At 36.3% G+C, this 16,941-nt stretch overlaps 1 protein-coding gene across 1 annotated transcript in view; it reads left to right on the forward strand.

The window, feature by feature from the left end:
* Positions 1 to 16,941, forward strand: part of SLC9C2 (solute carrier family 9 member C2 (putative)) — a 98,136-nt gene that overhangs the window by 61,903 nt on the left and 19,292 nt on the right. Inside the window, exons 15-20 of the mRNA XM_040262806.1 lie at positions 6,134 to 6,332; positions 7,049 to 7,237; positions 11,534 to 11,683; positions 12,407 to 12,458; positions 14,194 to 14,342; positions 16,358 to 16,483. Coding sequence (XP_040118740.1) covers positions 6,134 to 6,332; positions 7,049 to 7,237; positions 11,534 to 11,683; positions 12,407 to 12,458; positions 14,194 to 14,342; positions 16,358 to 16,483 — 865 coding nt within the window. The remainder of the gene's footprint in view (positions 1 to 6,133; positions 6,333 to 7,048; positions 7,238 to 11,533; positions 11,684 to 12,406; positions 12,459 to 14,193; positions 14,343 to 16,357; positions 16,484 to 16,941) is intronic.

A 16,941-nucleotide genomic window follows, 5' to 3' on the forward strand; every position in this document is an offset into this window, starting at 1 on the left:
CTTATTGATTGAGTAGGGGAGCAGCAGAGTGCTTACTTCTCGTTTTCCATTCTGTTTTAGCAATTTCATTGACACCTTTAGGAGAATGTGGGTAGAAAAAAAGAAGAAAAAGATGGTTACATTTGGGTTCTTCAAGTCGTAATAGTCTTGTCTTAGTGTCACATTACATGTTGGACTTTCATATTCTTCTGGGGTGCTTGTGGGTGAGAAATGGCAAACTCAAAGACTAGATTTAACTCTCAACTTAATTTCACCTGTGGCATGGGATGGTTCTGTTGATGTCTATAATTAGGAAAAGCACAGCCTGGCCTTAATAAACACCTACAGCCAATGTCCAAAATATCATAAGATAGGTATTTTACTAACTCGTGTAGACTCTTTTGTTATATAAATTGTGAACTTACACACTTTTTAGACCAGAAAGACAATATTTTTCTACTAACAAAACAGGTCAGATGAGAAGATTCTGAGACCATTAATGTTAATAAATTTTAAATGGGTATTAACATACTTTTCATAGTAAATTATGGTCATTTTTTTTTTACTGTCTTTGATTTATTAAGTTTACAGAAAAATATAAAAAATTAAAACCCTAGGGTTTTGACATATATCTACATAACATCTTTTTGTCAATTTCTACTTTAGATGAATAGAAAGAATTTTAGAAATATGTCTTAGTAATTATTAAGTAAAATGTTTTGTCCTGTTCCTAATTTTAAGCAATGCTGATGTTTTTCTCTAAATTTATTTGTTTCTTGTTTTTGATGTATGAATCTTTGCATTGTTCCTGTGTGCTATTATTAGTATTGATTTTTAAAAAATGCTCTTCAGACAAATCTTAAATAATCCTACCCTACACCAAAAGGAGCTAGAAAAAGAAGAACAGACAAAACTCAAACATAATAGGAAGGAAGAAATCATAAATATCAGAGCAGAGATAACTGAAAAAGATACTAAAAAGCAATGGCAAAGATAAATGCAACTTAGAGCTGGTTCTTTGAAAAGACAAACAAAACTGACAAACCTTTAGCCCAATTCATCAAGAAAAAGAGGGGCCAGATCAATAAAGTCAGAAATGAAAAAGAAGTTAAAGCTGAAATAAAAACAATATAAAGGATCATAAGAAATCACTACAGTTACATGCCAATAAAATGGACAATGTAGAAGAAATAGACAATTTCTTAGAAAGGAACAATCTCCTAAGACTGAAGTAGGAAGAAGTATAAAATATGAATAGACCAATTACCAGTACTGAAATTGAATCAGTAGTTAAACTCCCAACAAACAAAAGTCCAGGACCACATGACTTCACAGATAAACATTTAGAGAAGAGTTGACATATATTCCTATCAAACTATTCCAAAAGATTGCAGAGGAAGGAACGCCTCTGAAATCATTCTAGAAGACCAACATCACCGTGATACCAAAACTAGACAAAGATATCACACAAAAGAGAAAATTATAGGCCAGTATCCCTGATGAACATACATGCAAAAATCCTTGACAAAATATTAACAAACCAAATTAAAAAAAACATTAAAAGGATCATACACTATGATCAAGTGGGATTTATCCCAAGGATGCAAAGATGGTTCAATGTTTGCAAATTTATTGGTGTGATACACCACATTAACAAATTGAAGAATAAAAATCATATGATAATTTCAATAGATATGGGAAAAACATTTGACAAAATTTAACTCTTAGCAAAGTGGGTGTAGAGGGAACACACCTCAACGTCATAAAGGTCATATGTGACAGTCCCATAGCTAACACCAAACTCAACAGTGAAAAGCATTTCTTCTAAGATCAGGAACAAAACGAAAGTCCACTCTTGCTACTTTTATTCAACATAATATTTGAAGTCCTAGCCACAGTAATCAGATAAGAAAATAAAAAGAATCCAAATTGGAAAGGAAAAAGTAAAACTGTCACTGTTTGCAGATAATGTGATACTATACATAAAAAATCCTAAAGATGCCACCAAAAAACTACTGGAACTCATCGCTGAACTTGGTAGAGTTGCAGGATATAAAAATAATTTTAAAAAATCTATTTCACTTCTATATACTAACAATGAACTATCAAAAAGAGAAATTAAGAAAATAATCCCATTTGCAATTATGTCAAAAAAGAATAAAATACTTAGGAATACATCTAATTAAGGAGGTAAAAGACCTGTACTTGAAAACTATAAGACACTGATGAAAGAAATTGAAGACAACACAAACAAATGGAAGGATGCACCATGTTCATAGATTGGAAGAATTAATTTTGTTAAAATGACCATACTCCTCAAAGCAATCTATGGATTGAGTGCAATCCCTATAAAATACATTTTCCCCAGAACTAGAACAAATAATTCTAAAATTTATATGGAAACACAAAAGACCCTGAATAGCCAAAACAGTATTGAGAAAAAACAAAGCTGGAGGTATCATTCTTTCTGACTTCAGACTATTCTATAAAGCTACAGTAATCAAAACAGAATGGTACTGGCATGAAAACTGACAAATGGATCAACAGAACAGAATAGAGAGCCCAGAAATGAACCGACACTTATATGGTCAATTAATCAATGACAGTAAGGCAAGAATATGCAATAAGAAAAGACAGTTTTTTAAATAAATGCTGTTGGGGAAACTGTACAGTTATAACCAAAAAAATCAATCTGGACTACTCTTTTACACCATGCATAAAAATAAATTCAAAATGGGTTAAAGATTTAAATGTAATACCTGACACTGTAAAACTTCTAGGAGAAAACATACGCAGTAAACCCATTGACATTTGTCTTATTAACTTTTTTTTGTATGTGTATGTGGTCTCAGGCAAGAAAAACAAAAGCAAAAATAAATAAATGGAACTACATCAAACTAAAAAATTTCTGCACAGTTAAAGAAACTATCAACAAAATAATTTAAAAAAAAAAACCACCTACTGAATGGGAAAAGATATTTGCAAACAATATATTCTATAAGGGGTTAATAGCCAAATTATACAAAGAACAGATTTCCCAGGTGGTGCTAGTGGTAAAGGATCCACCTGCCAGTGCAGGAGATGTAAGAGATGTGGGTTTAATTCCTGCATCTGGAAGATACCTGGAGAGAAGGGCATGGCAACCCACTCCAGTGTTCTTGCCTGAAGAATCCCATGGACAGAAGAGCCTGGTGGGCTACAGTCCATCGGGTTGCAAAGAGTTGGACACAACTGAAGCAGCTTAGCACAAAGCACACGTACAAAGAACATTAAAAAAGAAATAGCCAAATAACTTGATTTAACAAGGGCATAGAACATGAATAGACATTTTTCCAAAGAAGACATACAGATGACCTGTGGGCACATGAAAAGATGCTCAGCATCATCAATCATCATGGAAATGCAAATCAAAACCATAATGAGATATCATCTCACACTTGTCAGAATGGCTATTATCAAAAAGATAAATAACAAGTGTGGGGAGGATATGGAAAAAAGGGAACCCTCATGCACTGTTGATTGGAATGTAAATTGGTGCAGCCACTGTGGAAGATAGTATAGAGATTCTTTAACAAATTAGAAATAGAACTACCATTTCCACTCTTGGGTATTTATCTGTAGAAAATGAGATCACTGATTAGAAAAGATATGTGTACCGCTATGTTTATTGTAGCTTTATTTATAATAGCCAAGATATGGAGACAACCTAAATGCCCATTGATAGGAATGGATAAAGAAGATGAATGGACATATAAATATATATATAAAACGGGCATGACATCCAGTCCCATCACTTCATGGCAAATAAAAGCTGGAGAAAGTAGAAACAGTGACAGACTATATTTTCTTGGGCTCCAAAATCACTGTGGACGGTGGCTGCAGCCATGAAATTAAAAGATGTTTGCTCCTTGGAAGGAAAGCTATGACAAACCTAGGCAGCGTATTAAAAAGCAGAGACATCTCTTTGCTGACAAAGGTCCATATTATGGTTTTTCCAGTAGTCGTGTACCCATGTGAAAGTTGGACCATAAAGAAGACTGAGGGCCAAAGAATTGAGGCTTTCGAACTGTAGTGCTGGAGAAGACTCTTGAGAGCCCCTTGGACAGCAAGGAGATCAAACCAATTGGAAATTGAAAGGTTGTTGTTGAACCATGCAAAGATGCTGGGATTCTTGGCCTCTGGAGAAGAAGAATTCAATCCGGGGCCAGAGACGAGGCTTGATCGCTCAGAGCTTTTGTGTAATAAAGTTTTATTAAAGTATAAAGGAGATAGAGAAAGCTTCTCCAGTGAATCAAAAGAATGTCTGGAGGTTGTAAGTGAAAAGTGAAGTTGCTCAGTCGTGTCCAACTTTTTGAGACCTCATGGACTGTAGCCTACCAGGCTTCTCCGTCCATGGGATTTTCCAGGCAAGAATACTGGAGATTGTGAAGACCACACCAGACCTACTCCCATAATTTACATTTTAAGATAACCAGATTAGCCAGAAGGTTTAATCCAGAGACTGTCCTCAGGCAGGATACATTATTGTTATATAATCCTAAGGAATGTAGAGGAAAAAAAAGTTTGTCCTTTCTTCCCTCTTGAGAATTCCAGACTCCTCTCTCCTGGGACTTCTTATCAACCTGCCTAGGAAATGACTCTCTCAAAATCAACCCTGAATACTCATTGGAAGGACTGATGCTGAAGCTGAAACTCCAGTACTTTGGCTACCTGATGTGAAAAGCTGACTCATTGGAAAAGACCCTGATGCTGGGAAAGATCGAAGGCAAAAGGAGAAGGGGGTGGCAGGGGATGAGATGGTTAGATAGCATCACTGACTCAATGAACATGAATTTGAGCAGACTCAGAGAGATAGTGAAGGACAGGGAAGCCTGGTGTGCTGCAGTCCATGGGGTTGCAAAGAGTTGGATACAACTTAGTGACTGAACAACAACAGCAAATGTATATTCATGTGTTTGTATAATGAAATATTACTCAGCCCTAAAAAGAATGAAATCTTGCCAAATGGATGGCCCTAGATGGTGTTATACCAAGTGAAATCAGACAGAGAAAGTCAAATACTGTATGATTTGACTTATATGTGGATTTTAAAAAATAAAACAAATGACTAAACTTAGTGAAAGAGAAATAATCTTAAATAAAGAGAATGAATAGGTAGTATCCAGAAAGGACTGGTTAGGAGAAGAAAGAAATAGTGAGAGAAATGAAAGAGTACAAAATTCCAGTGGCAAAATAATTGAGTAACAAACATGAAATGTACAGTGTGGGGAATATAGTCAGGAACTATGTAATATCTTTGTATGGTGGCATATCATAGCTAGACTTATTGGAGTTATTATTTTGAAATGTCTAAAAATATTGAATCAGTGTGTTATGTAATAGGAACTAATGTGTTGTAGGTCAATTATATTTTAAAAACAAAGCAAATTCTTAGCAAAAAACATTAAATTTATGCTTATCAGAGGTGCGGAGTAGGGGAGGTGGAATTGGATGAAGACTGTCAAAAAGTACAATTTCCATTTATAAGATAAATAAGTACTAGGATTGTCATATGCAACATATGATAAATATAACGAACACTCCTGTATGTTATATATGAAAGTTGTTAAGAGAGTAAATCCTAAAAGTTCTCATCTCAAAGGAAAAAATGTACTTTTTCTTTAATTTTATATCCATATGAGATGAAGGATGCTCACTAAACTTATTTTGATAATCATTTCATGATATACATACGTCAAATCATTAGGTTGTATGCTTTAGAACTTATACAGTGCTGTATGTCAATTATATCTTAAGAAACTGGAGGAAAAACACCCCTTTCCCAAAATACTACCCCTCCCAAATGAATATGTATTTACAGTACTTAATGTTTTTACAGAGTTAATGAAAGTGTTTTTACTACTTATATGAATGATAAGTATAAGATATTAACTTAAAAAAAAAGCTCCCCAGCCTTGATATAGATTACCAAGAGCCATATTTTTATCTTTTCCCTTATGATTTTTATGTATAGAAAGTATATTTTAAATTTTAATTATCTATTATTTTATATCTTTCTTCAAATAAATGTTAATATTTACTTAAATAAACTTCAGATTTTAATTTTTATACTTTCAAAGTGACCTGACATTTTATTTGATCTCTTTTTTCTCAGGCATAATAAATTTCTGATTTTTATATATCACATTGTATTTTCAGAAGAATTTCAAAATGCAGAACATATTATAGGAATAATGTACATTTATCCTATGATAATGCATCTGTGGCCAACAGCAAGAAAATTAAATGTGTCAGGACTGATATTTGTAAACTACTATTTTGTATTTTTATATCTGTTAGAATCAGCATTGAAGGTACGGTTTAAAATAGAAATGTATCCTATAAACAGTACAATTTAGATAGCTTGAATCTATTTTTGTCATTTTATTGGAATAATTCCTACCAGAAGCCTTTTGCTTTAATAGTTGATAGGATTATGGAATTTTAGTACTCTTTTTGAGTTTTCCGAGTGAAATCAGTATAATAGTCACAGTCTTGAATATCAGATAAGAAAAGTATCATAAAACTGGAGAGAATTTCAAAGATCAGATAAAAGAGAATTGAAAGTCTCTTTTATGTTTGATGTTTTGATGTTTTCCTCAAATACTTCTTATAACGATACAAAGAATAAATAAATGAATAAAAGAAAAATAGGTTGCTACGTTCTTATCATGATATAAGATGAAGACCACTTTTTAGGATAAATGCTTCAAAGATGGTTTATCAACATACTGTTTCATACTTTAATTATAATTAATAGTGTTTCAGTGAATTAATTCACTATTTTTCATTGCTTTTCTTTGGTGTTCCAGCTTCATAATAGATTATATATATTTTAAATCAATTATACCTTTTGATGTCAGACATTTATAAAGGATTTTTTTGAATTTCAAATGAATGACCGTAAACTCAGCTTTTGGAATGTAACGCATTTGTAGTTGAGCATTTAACTGTTAATTTTAAAGAGTCCCTTTCCCCACCTTTGTATACTGCTATGAAATGATGTATGTTCTATATGTTTTCTAAACAGATAATAATTTTGAAAAGGAAATATTTTCATCAACACTGGAATACTTTGGAATTTTCTATTGTGCTTATTGGAATTGTTGATATATTTTGTATATACTTTGTGAGACTGAGACCAGACAACTTGATTCTTATTCAGTTTACAGTAATAATAGGTTATTTCAGAATAATTAGATTTTTTCCTCTTCTCAAGGTAAAACATAAAAAATTTTTTTTTCTATACTATTTGTCAATTGAATTAAGAAAACTCATTATTTTAGAAGAAATGAGGGAGGGAGCTGTCTTTTCTCCTGGAATCCTCTCTCCACAGTTATCTGCTTGGTTCACCCTCTCATTCCTTCAAGTCATTGCTCAACTCTCACCTTCTCATGGAGAAAGCCTTCCCTGACCATGCTACATAAAATGGCAACCTGCCCTCCATACTCCCAGCTTTCCACCCTATCTCCCTGATCCCTCTTCATTTGCTTAAGTTAATTTTTTCTGCATAGCATTTACCACCTTTTTACTATATGTTGTATGTACTTTCCATGAGGTAAGGGTCTTTGTTTTGGTTACTGATGTAACTTAGAATGATACTTAGTATATGAAAGTGAAAGTGTTAGTTGCTCAGTTGTGTCCGATTCTTTGTGATCCCATGGACTATAGCCCACCAGGCTGCTCTCTCCATGGGATTCTTCAGGCAAGAACACTAGAGTGGGTTGCCATTTCCTACTCCAGAAGACCTTCCCGACACAGGGATCAAACCTGTGTCTCTTATGTCTCCTGCACTGGCAGGCAGGTTCTTTACCACTAGCGCCACCTGTGTAAATACTTACTAAATTATGTATTGAATGAATAAATGAAAATGATAGCACCACTTGAAGCAGGATAACCTGGAAACAAGTTCTCCAAGTTTTAGTAAAATTTGCTCATAAAGCCATAACTCTGCAGAAACATAAAATATTTACTCTAGAGTACACACTACTTCCTTAGCCTACTGCCTATGAAGTTCAGTTTTACTGTGGCCTTCAATCTCCTTCAGTTCAGTTCAGTCACTCAGTCGTGTCCAACTCTTTGCAACCCCATGAATCGCAGCACGCCAGGCCTCACTGTCCATCACCAACTCCCGGAGTTCACTCAAACTCACGTCCATCGAGTTGGTGATGCCATCCAGCCATCTCATCCTCGGTCGTCCCCTTCTCCTCCTGCCCCCAATCCCTCCTAGCATCAGAGTCTTTTCCAATGAGTCAGCTCTTCGCATGAGGTGGCCAAAGTAATGGAGTTTCAGCTTCAGCATCATTCCTTCCAAAGCACACCCAGGACTGATCTTTAGAATGGACTGGTTGGATCTTCTTGCAGTCCAAGGGACTCTCAAGAGTCTTCTCCAACACCACAGTTCAAAAGCATCAATTCTTCAGCACTCAGCTTTCTTCACAGTCCAACTGTCACATCCATACATGACTACTTAACAATGACCATTTCTTCATTTCTTCTTTTTGTGGCTCTCATTTTGATTCTGAAAGTAGATCTTCAGATTTTTCAGTCTCAGTTCTTAAGCTTCCTTTCTGTCTTTCCAATGTAGTTGCATGATATTAATATAGGCTTTTAACTTGGGAGCTTTAGATGAGTTCTCTTGCCACTCCATATTTTTGAGTTGCTTAATTCTTATTAGGGAGCTTCTGTGGTGGCGCAGTGGTAAAGAATCTGCCTGCCAAAGCAGGAGATGCAGGTGCTATCCCTGGGTCAGGAAGATCCCTTGGAGAAGAAAATGGCAACTTATTCCAGTATTCTTGCCTAGGAAATCCCATGGACAGAGGAGCCTGGCAGGCTACAGTTCATGAGATCGCCAGAGTCGGAAATGACTTAGTGAATAAGCAACAATTCTTACTACATTAAATAAATCTATTAGTATGTATTGAAGATATATAAACTTAATGTTAAAAAATATTGCTCTAAACCCTGACGGTGAAAGGCAGACATTAGAATCCTCCAACTGGTCCCTATTTGCCAAAAAATTTAATAGTTGTCTTAGGTAGAATTGTCTGAATGCCCAGACCTGTGCTTGTCGACTTTCCTTTTTTTGTTCCTTCCTTGATTCTATATTAAGTGTATATATACTTAGGGCTTTCTTGGTCGCTTAGTTGGTAAAGAATCTGCCTGCAATGCAGGACACCACCTGCAGTGCAGGAGACTCAGGTTCTATTCCTGGGTTGAGAAGATGCCCTGGAGAAGAAAATGGCATCCCACTCAAGTATTCTTGCCTGGAATATCCCATGGACAGAGGAGCCTGGTGGGCTACAGTCCATGGGGTTGCAAGAGTCAGACACAATTTAGTGACTAAAACACCACCATATATATACTTAATATAGAATAGAAATAAAGTATGTTACCATTCTTTAATATTCATAAGAATGACTTTAATAGTTATATACATAAAACCTGCTTAAGGGGTAATTTTAATTATTTATTATTTTTTCCTTATGAGCTGAGTTTAGAACAAAGTGCCCACATAAGGTATAATCTCATTATAATACAAACTATTCTAGGATATGTAGAGTGAGGCTAAGTCTTAATATAGAAGGTAGAGGCTTTCATAAGTAATCAGTTTGTACACTGGGATCTTATGCAGATGAATGTAAAATAAGTATTTTAGAAGGAATACTTTGCAAAAAGTCTCTCTGAGTGAAATAAAAATTTAAAGATGTATTAGTACAGAAGTCAACCCTGTTTACAGTGTGAACCATTTGCTATTTCTGTTCAGTGTGCTCTGACAAATCCTAGTGGAGTGCAGTTCAATTCACTTCAGTCGCTCAGTCGTGTCCGACTCTTTGTGACCCCATAAATCACAGCACACCAGGCCTCCCTGTCCATCACCAACTCCCAGAGTTCACTCAGACTCAGGTTCATCGAGTCCATGATGCCATCCAGCCATCTCATCCTCGGTCGTCCCCTTCTCCTCCTGCCCCCAATCCCTCCCAGCATCAGAGTCTTTTCCAGTGAGTCAGCTCTTCGCATGAGGTGGCCAAAGAACTGGAGTTTCAGCTTTAGCATCATTCCTTCCAAAGAAATCCCAGGGCTGATCTCCTTCAGAATGGACTGGTTGGATCTTCTTGCAGTGCAAGGGACTCTCAAGAGTCTTCTCCAACACCACAGTTCAAAAGCATCAATTCTTCGGTGCTCAGCCTTCTTCACAGTCCAACTCTCACATCCATACATGACTACTGGAAAAACCATAGCCTTGACTAGACGGACCTTAGTTGGCAAAGTAATGTCTCTGCTTTTGAATATGGTATCTAGGTTGGTCATAACTTTTCTTCCAAGGAGTAAGCGTCTTTTAATTTCAGTTAAGTAAATATAATCATGAGTAGTTTTTTTTTTTTTAACTGCACACTTACTGTGTTCTAGGATCTGTGCAGACCACTTTACATATGTATCTAGTTAAATTGTTACAATACTGGGAAGTAGGTGTCTGCATTTTGTCAAGTTATGTGTCCTAGAAGCCAGTCTCAGCAGAGCGAGGCTTTCAAAAAAAGCAAATGTGTATTGGAAAACCTGGAAGAATATTGAAGAACTTTACTTTAGATCAGCCAGTGCATCATGGAATAAAACTTTATATTTAAAAAATCCTCTTCAGTATCTCCCCTTCTCCCCAAAGTTTCACAACCAAAATAACAGTTTGAGAAAAGCTCTGCTTTCTCTGCTCTTGTGATTCCTTCACTGTGGATGTTCTTTTCCTGATCACGTCTTCCCCTTGTGTTACTTGGCCCCTCACCATCCTGCCTGTACTCTGTTGTGCCTCTGTGATTGACTGCATTGCTTGTGAGGGGCAGCTCCCCGGGAATCCTGGTACTTAGGTGTTATCATCCTCATAGAACAGATGAGGATGCTGAGTCCTTGGAGTCCCTAAGTAACTTCAAGGTCACAGCACTGTGAGTAGCAGAGAGCTGGTATTTGAACCCAGGGAGGTTCTTATTTAAAAATCCCACTCCCTTTAGTCACTGTACTCTGCTGCTCAGCTTGTCATTTGAGAAATTTAGAGCTAAGGAGAATCTCAGATTACCCTAAGTTCCTTATCTTGCAAGTGAAGAACCTGAGGTGTAGAGAGATTTATTCTGTTGGTAACTACTGTCCAGGTTATTGGGGTCACCTCTCTTGTCTTCTGAAAACTGGGAGTATGGAGAATAAGAGAAGAGCAGTGGTAAGCACTTAGCCTTAAAGCTACAGAACCAGTTATTCATTGAGCTTTCTTTTCTTTAGAGAGGGGCTCTCAAACTTAAGTGTACATAGAAACACCTGGAAAACTCATTAAAGCATTGATTTGGGGACCTGTCCCCAGCATTTCTGATTCAGCAGGTCTGGAGTGGGGCCTGAGAATTTGTGTTTCAGCAGTGGATGTTTCAGTATTTGTGTTCTAACAAGCTTGTTAGAAATGGCATGTTGAGAACATCTGCCTGAGAGGGTGCCTTTCCTCATCAAATTTTCATTTTTTTTCCCCTCTCCATTGTTCCAGATAATAATACCGCTGCTGATAAATATTGTAGATGTGCAGATCAAAAAGCGCCTCAGCTTGACGTATAGTATTACAAAAGGCTATATCAAAAGTCTAGAGGATACCAACTTTTTAATAAGACAGATTTCTAGCCGAAAGTCAATAGATCAGGTAAGAGACAAGCACTGGTCATTTGGGAAAAACATCCCTTAGATGTATCGATTTAATTTAAGACCATTTCTACATGAATTTCACTCAAAAGATAAATTATGTCAAGTGAAAGGGATTCAGTTGTTTATTATGTGATACGAGGTGCTGCAGAGAACAGTTTCTGTTCTTTAAATTTCAGCTCTGATTATCAAACTTCAGGAAGACTCAAAGCTCAAGAGCATGCCTTGGCCATGGTGGGAATTTGACAAATAACAATTGTATGATTGAACAGAGATTGTTTAGCCGAGTGGAGCTATTTCTTCAGTTATGTCAGGAGTTATCTGTAGGAAACATGACCTACCTGACAGCATATTTTTCATTATTCCACTTGTTTTTGCACTCCCAGTAGATTGGCTCCCCAGTTGGCTGCTCTGTTGGACACCCTCTGGTGGGGTGTTATCTCTGAGGATTCTCTTGGGCACACAATGAAGCGCACACTAGTCTTTTTCTGAGAAATGTTAGGTGCAATACTTACGTACTTATGTAAGCTACTACACAGCATTCATTGCACTATGAGAATGAGCCTGGGAAAAGCAGCTGAATTTACAAAGAGAGAAGAATTAAATATCTCCCCCAAATGATATTTAAGTGAGATTTTTCTACCATGCTTTTTTCCCTCAAATTTTAAAGCCAGTAATGCACTTGGGATAATTGGAAATTAATACATTTCTTAATTTGTCACAGAAATTATATGAAATTTTGGAAACCAACAAACGAGATGCTGTCAAAGAACTAGGTAAGTAGATGGGATATCTAATTTCCTGAAATCACATCTTATCATCCCATAATTTAACCAAAAGGAAGACAAAGTTCATGCTTTCATTCCATCACAGACTCATTCATTTATTCATTCAATAAGCATTTATTGAACACATATAATGGGCCAGGTGTACATAAAATTCAGATCCTGGTGGGAGATGTGAGTGTATCAAGAGATAATAGCAGAAAGTTAGAGGAGTTCTGTTATTTGCTATGGGAGCATAAAAACAAGAATGAAAAGTGCAGAAAGTGTGTTAAGGTGGCAAGATCATATTCCTTAAGGTTATAAGAAAAAGACACACAAACGATTACCTATGACAGAGTGTTGTTTTTGTTTCGCCCTACTTTGTTTGCAGGGATACTCAAACAAAGTGAGTTTGTGAGGGATGAAGTTTTTTGAGCATCTGCTGCCACTCTCCTTGAGTTGAAACATTTGGGGGAACCCTAGGATTTTATACAAAACTTCTTAGATCTGCTTTCCTCATAAGGGGGCTGTGGGCCAGGCTCTCAGTGTTTGCCAGAATATAGTTCCTGGTAGAGAGCCTGGCACCTGGTATACCCTTAACAAATAGATATTATTGTAAAAGAAAGGAAGCAAAGCCCCTTTGTTTTTATAACCACATTGTAAGATGCCATATGGATTTATGAGGATCACACTTACCTTAACAAAACTGAAAAAGCATGGTCTAATGAATGAAATTGTAAATTTGGAGACAATAGGTCAGAATATTTTGTCACCATCTCAGAAAATCCAGGGCCCATTGTTTCCATTCACATATTAGGCGGGTTTTTATTTCCATGCTTTTAAAGGTTAGGGGCCTAGGAACTGCTGTCTTATGTTTTAGGTCAGTATGGAATATTACACAGTGTTCTTGATTCAGTCATGCGAAAGAGTGCCTATTTCTGTATTGTTACTGCAACCTACTATTGAATGCTAATTATGTCAGGAATTGTGTTAATGGCTTTATATGCATTATTTCACTTGATCTTTATAACTACTCCATGAAGCAAATACTATTATCATCTTCATTTATAGATAATGAAACTGAGGCTTAGAAAGTTTAACTCCCCTGAGGTTCTATGGCTGGTAAGAGGTGAGCTAGATCTCACACCTGGTGAGATCTCCTGTGCTTTCCACCATGCTGTCCTTCATTTCACTGCTAGCTTATTTCAGTTCAGAAATGACTGAGTCCCTTCCAGATGTCAGGCATTGTACCCAAGATTAGTATTACAAGGATGAAACAGATGCATTTTAAGCCTTGACTCCCAGTTCATCTCATGACTTCTCATGCTCATTGAGGAGGAAAAAATATGCGATTTGATTTCAGAAAGACCCACCCGTGCAAGTCCAGGGACACTTTCAGTCATTTATTCATCCAAACAACAAGAATTACACAATATGAAGAATGAGACAAATAAGGAAGAATGATAATACTGCCACGTAATGAGTTCTGTAATGAAAATATGTAGGAGATACCTTGGGGAAAAGATGGAGTGAATTTCTAACTGGTGAAGGAAGCCTTTTTTTCAATTTTCTCATCTATAAAATGAAGATGAAAATAACTGTAGTCCTACTGGCCTCACAAGTTCTATACAAAACAGGAATGAAAAGATATTGAGCAAATGCTTTGGAAATTAAAACTGTTATGCAAATATTCGTTACTATTGTGGTTATTGAATTGTTTGCTTATTGATACTTTTATTTGCTTCAGGACTCATAGAGCATGAAGGTCGTGATGTTGTCATTGCTTTGAAGACCAAGCAGGCAATCCGGAATGTGATTGCTAAAGCTCTGAAAAGCCTCACCTTCCTTTCGTCAAGAGGCATTATTGACAAATATGAGAGCATCGAGATGAATAAGGTAAGTAAGCAATTTCCCATACTACTTGATTCCTAGGGAGACTGGGAAAAGGGTGAGTCAGGACAGTTGTTAACTCTGTAATTGTTTAAGTCTTTGTAATGCCAGTGGCAACTAGTGCCATTGCTACCTGGTTCCCTCTATGTCAAAACCACTTGGTTGTTCAGAACCAACCTGAGCTAGGTTTCACAAAGAAATGGAGCATTTATCATGAGGACACAGAGAATCTTACAGACCTCATGGTAACCAGACCACATGGCCAGGCCTCAGAAAGGGACTTGAGCAGTGATGTAGAAAGATTTCAGCTTCTCCATTTCCTATCAGGGTTGCCCTCTGTGGCATCTTCTTTTGGCTCTCTCTTACAAACTCATTAGATTTTTCTGCTTCTCTATCCACTGGTGGAATATCTGCAGTCCAGTCCCAGCAGCTGTAGCAAGGAAAGTGGTAATTACATAATTTTAACATAGGTGGGAGGGGACGCACGTGTGTGTGTGTGTACATGGAGATCAGGGAGGGAAGAGTTTGAGAGGAACAGGGGAGACATCCTAAGTGGTTGGCTGATAAATGGACTTTTGAAAAATTCCAAATTTGCAAAAAATTAAGACCATAAGAGGAAAAAATGTGTAATATTTGATTCTACCAGGCTATCAATCCACTGTCTAGACTGTGAATTGTGCAAATAGTAATGCTTTTTTGTCTCCTGTACAGGGTCTATCTGCTTCATAGCATAAAGAAGAAAAATAGAAGTTCTGGGCCCATGTTCTGCCTGTGTTTCCAATGATAAGCTGTTTCTGGGTGTCATATGCTTATTCTTGTCCCTGGCACTTTTTAGCCACATGCCACCTGGGCTGTGCTTCAGGACATTCTCTGAACATAGTCCTCTCTCCATGGCCCTGGAATGGAAGTGGGTGTGGGGCAGGCCGGCTTTTCCCATTTTAATTCTGCCTCATTAGTCTCTATAAGGTCATGGCGCAGGACTAAATGGTAATATGATTTTTCCTTAGTGTCTGTCAGAGGGACGAGAAGGGCCACTTTTTAGTTTTCTTCAAGTTACACCTCTGTACATGTTGTGTTTTTTTCTATTTTTTCCTTTATTACTTTGAAGATTGTATAAGGTTCAATTGAATGATTGATACCCATTAGTTAAGTAAACAATAGCCCTTAGGAAGAGAGAGACTTATTTTTTTCCTATAGGTTTATTTAGAAAGTGAAGTGAAGTGAAGTGAGCTGAAGTCACTCAGTCGTATTTACTCAGCTAAATTGGCCAGATTACCTAGCTCCTTACAACCTCGGATTGATAATTATACCTCTTTAGCTAACAATTAGGCAATTAATTAATAGGCATTCAACAAATAACTGTTGAATGATTGATTTGTCCACAAATATATGTTGAATACCTACTATGTCCCATGACTCTTGAGGAGACTTGGATACTTAATGAGTACAACACTGATTCCAAAGTCCATGGACACTCTTCCTCTTTTCTTCATTTAGTCATTTATCCAGGCAATCAACAAAAGTTACATATCACATATAAGTAAACATAATAATACTACAATGTAATGAGTTCCACAAGGGAGATTTTTAAGAGATATGCTGGGAATAAGGCAAGTAAGCCATTACCTCTTACTTGGGGAAGTCAGAGAAGACTTCTGAAAGGCCACAAAACTACAACCTTATCCTTCAAAACTAGAAGAATGTAGAGAAGCAACTCACTCACATGAAAAAAAATTTTGAGAGAATGTGGCATTAAATCATATAGTAATCAACAGTTAAATTTGAGATTAAGACAGGGTAGAATACAGCTATTAATTGGATTATAAAAAGGATAAATTCAATATGAGTTAATATACCAGTGAAAATAGTAAGTGGAGAAAAAGAACAAAAAAATATTAGAAGACAATTTAAAGAAGAAAAGCTCTGCAAAACAGTATTTTATTTAGATTTCCTTCATTTTTACTTGATGTCCCTTTTCTGTTACAGGATCTAATCACCATTATTTTGATTGATTGTTTTAGGTACTTCTTGAAAAAATAAAATCATTAAATAACTTTCCAATGGCAATCCCGCTCCCTACTCCTGACAAATATCTTCATAATATCATTTGGCTAGAAAATAAAGATGTTCTCATTGAATTCTTCAAGGTAAAGATCCTGTCTTATATTTTAGCTCATGTTCAATGATAATTATTTTTCATTCCCTAATATAAGATTAATAATAATAAAAAAACTTATCCAAGGCAAGACTCCTGTAGTGGGCAGTAAAGGATAAGTCAAAATGGAGGCCCAGCAAAACCAAGAAGAGTGGATTTCATTTTGAGTCTAAAGCGCAAAGATTTTTTTTTTTATAATTGCTTATCTGCTTAGGGTGATACGTTTTTTTAATACATTACCCAGTTATTACCAGTCCCATCTTATTTTCTGATGAAAAGCCCCAGACTTCCAGATGCACGCTCTGGAAAAGACTTTTTTAGATCAAGGGTCTCATATTTAAGTTACTTTGCAGGCCAGGCAGATAATATAAAAGTAAAACCATCTGGGTATAATATAAACAGGGAACAGGACTGTAGTATATTCCAGAGTTCATGCTTTGTCTGAAGTCA

The sequence above is a fragment of the Oryx dammah genome, unplaced genomic scaffold (assembly GCF_014754425.2).
Source record: "Oryx dammah isolate SB20612 unplaced genomic scaffold, SCBI_Odam_1.1 HiC_scaffold_21, whole genome shotgun sequence".
Taxonomy (NCBI): domain Eukaryota; kingdom Metazoa; phylum Chordata; class Mammalia; order Artiodactyla; family Bovidae; genus Oryx; species Oryx dammah.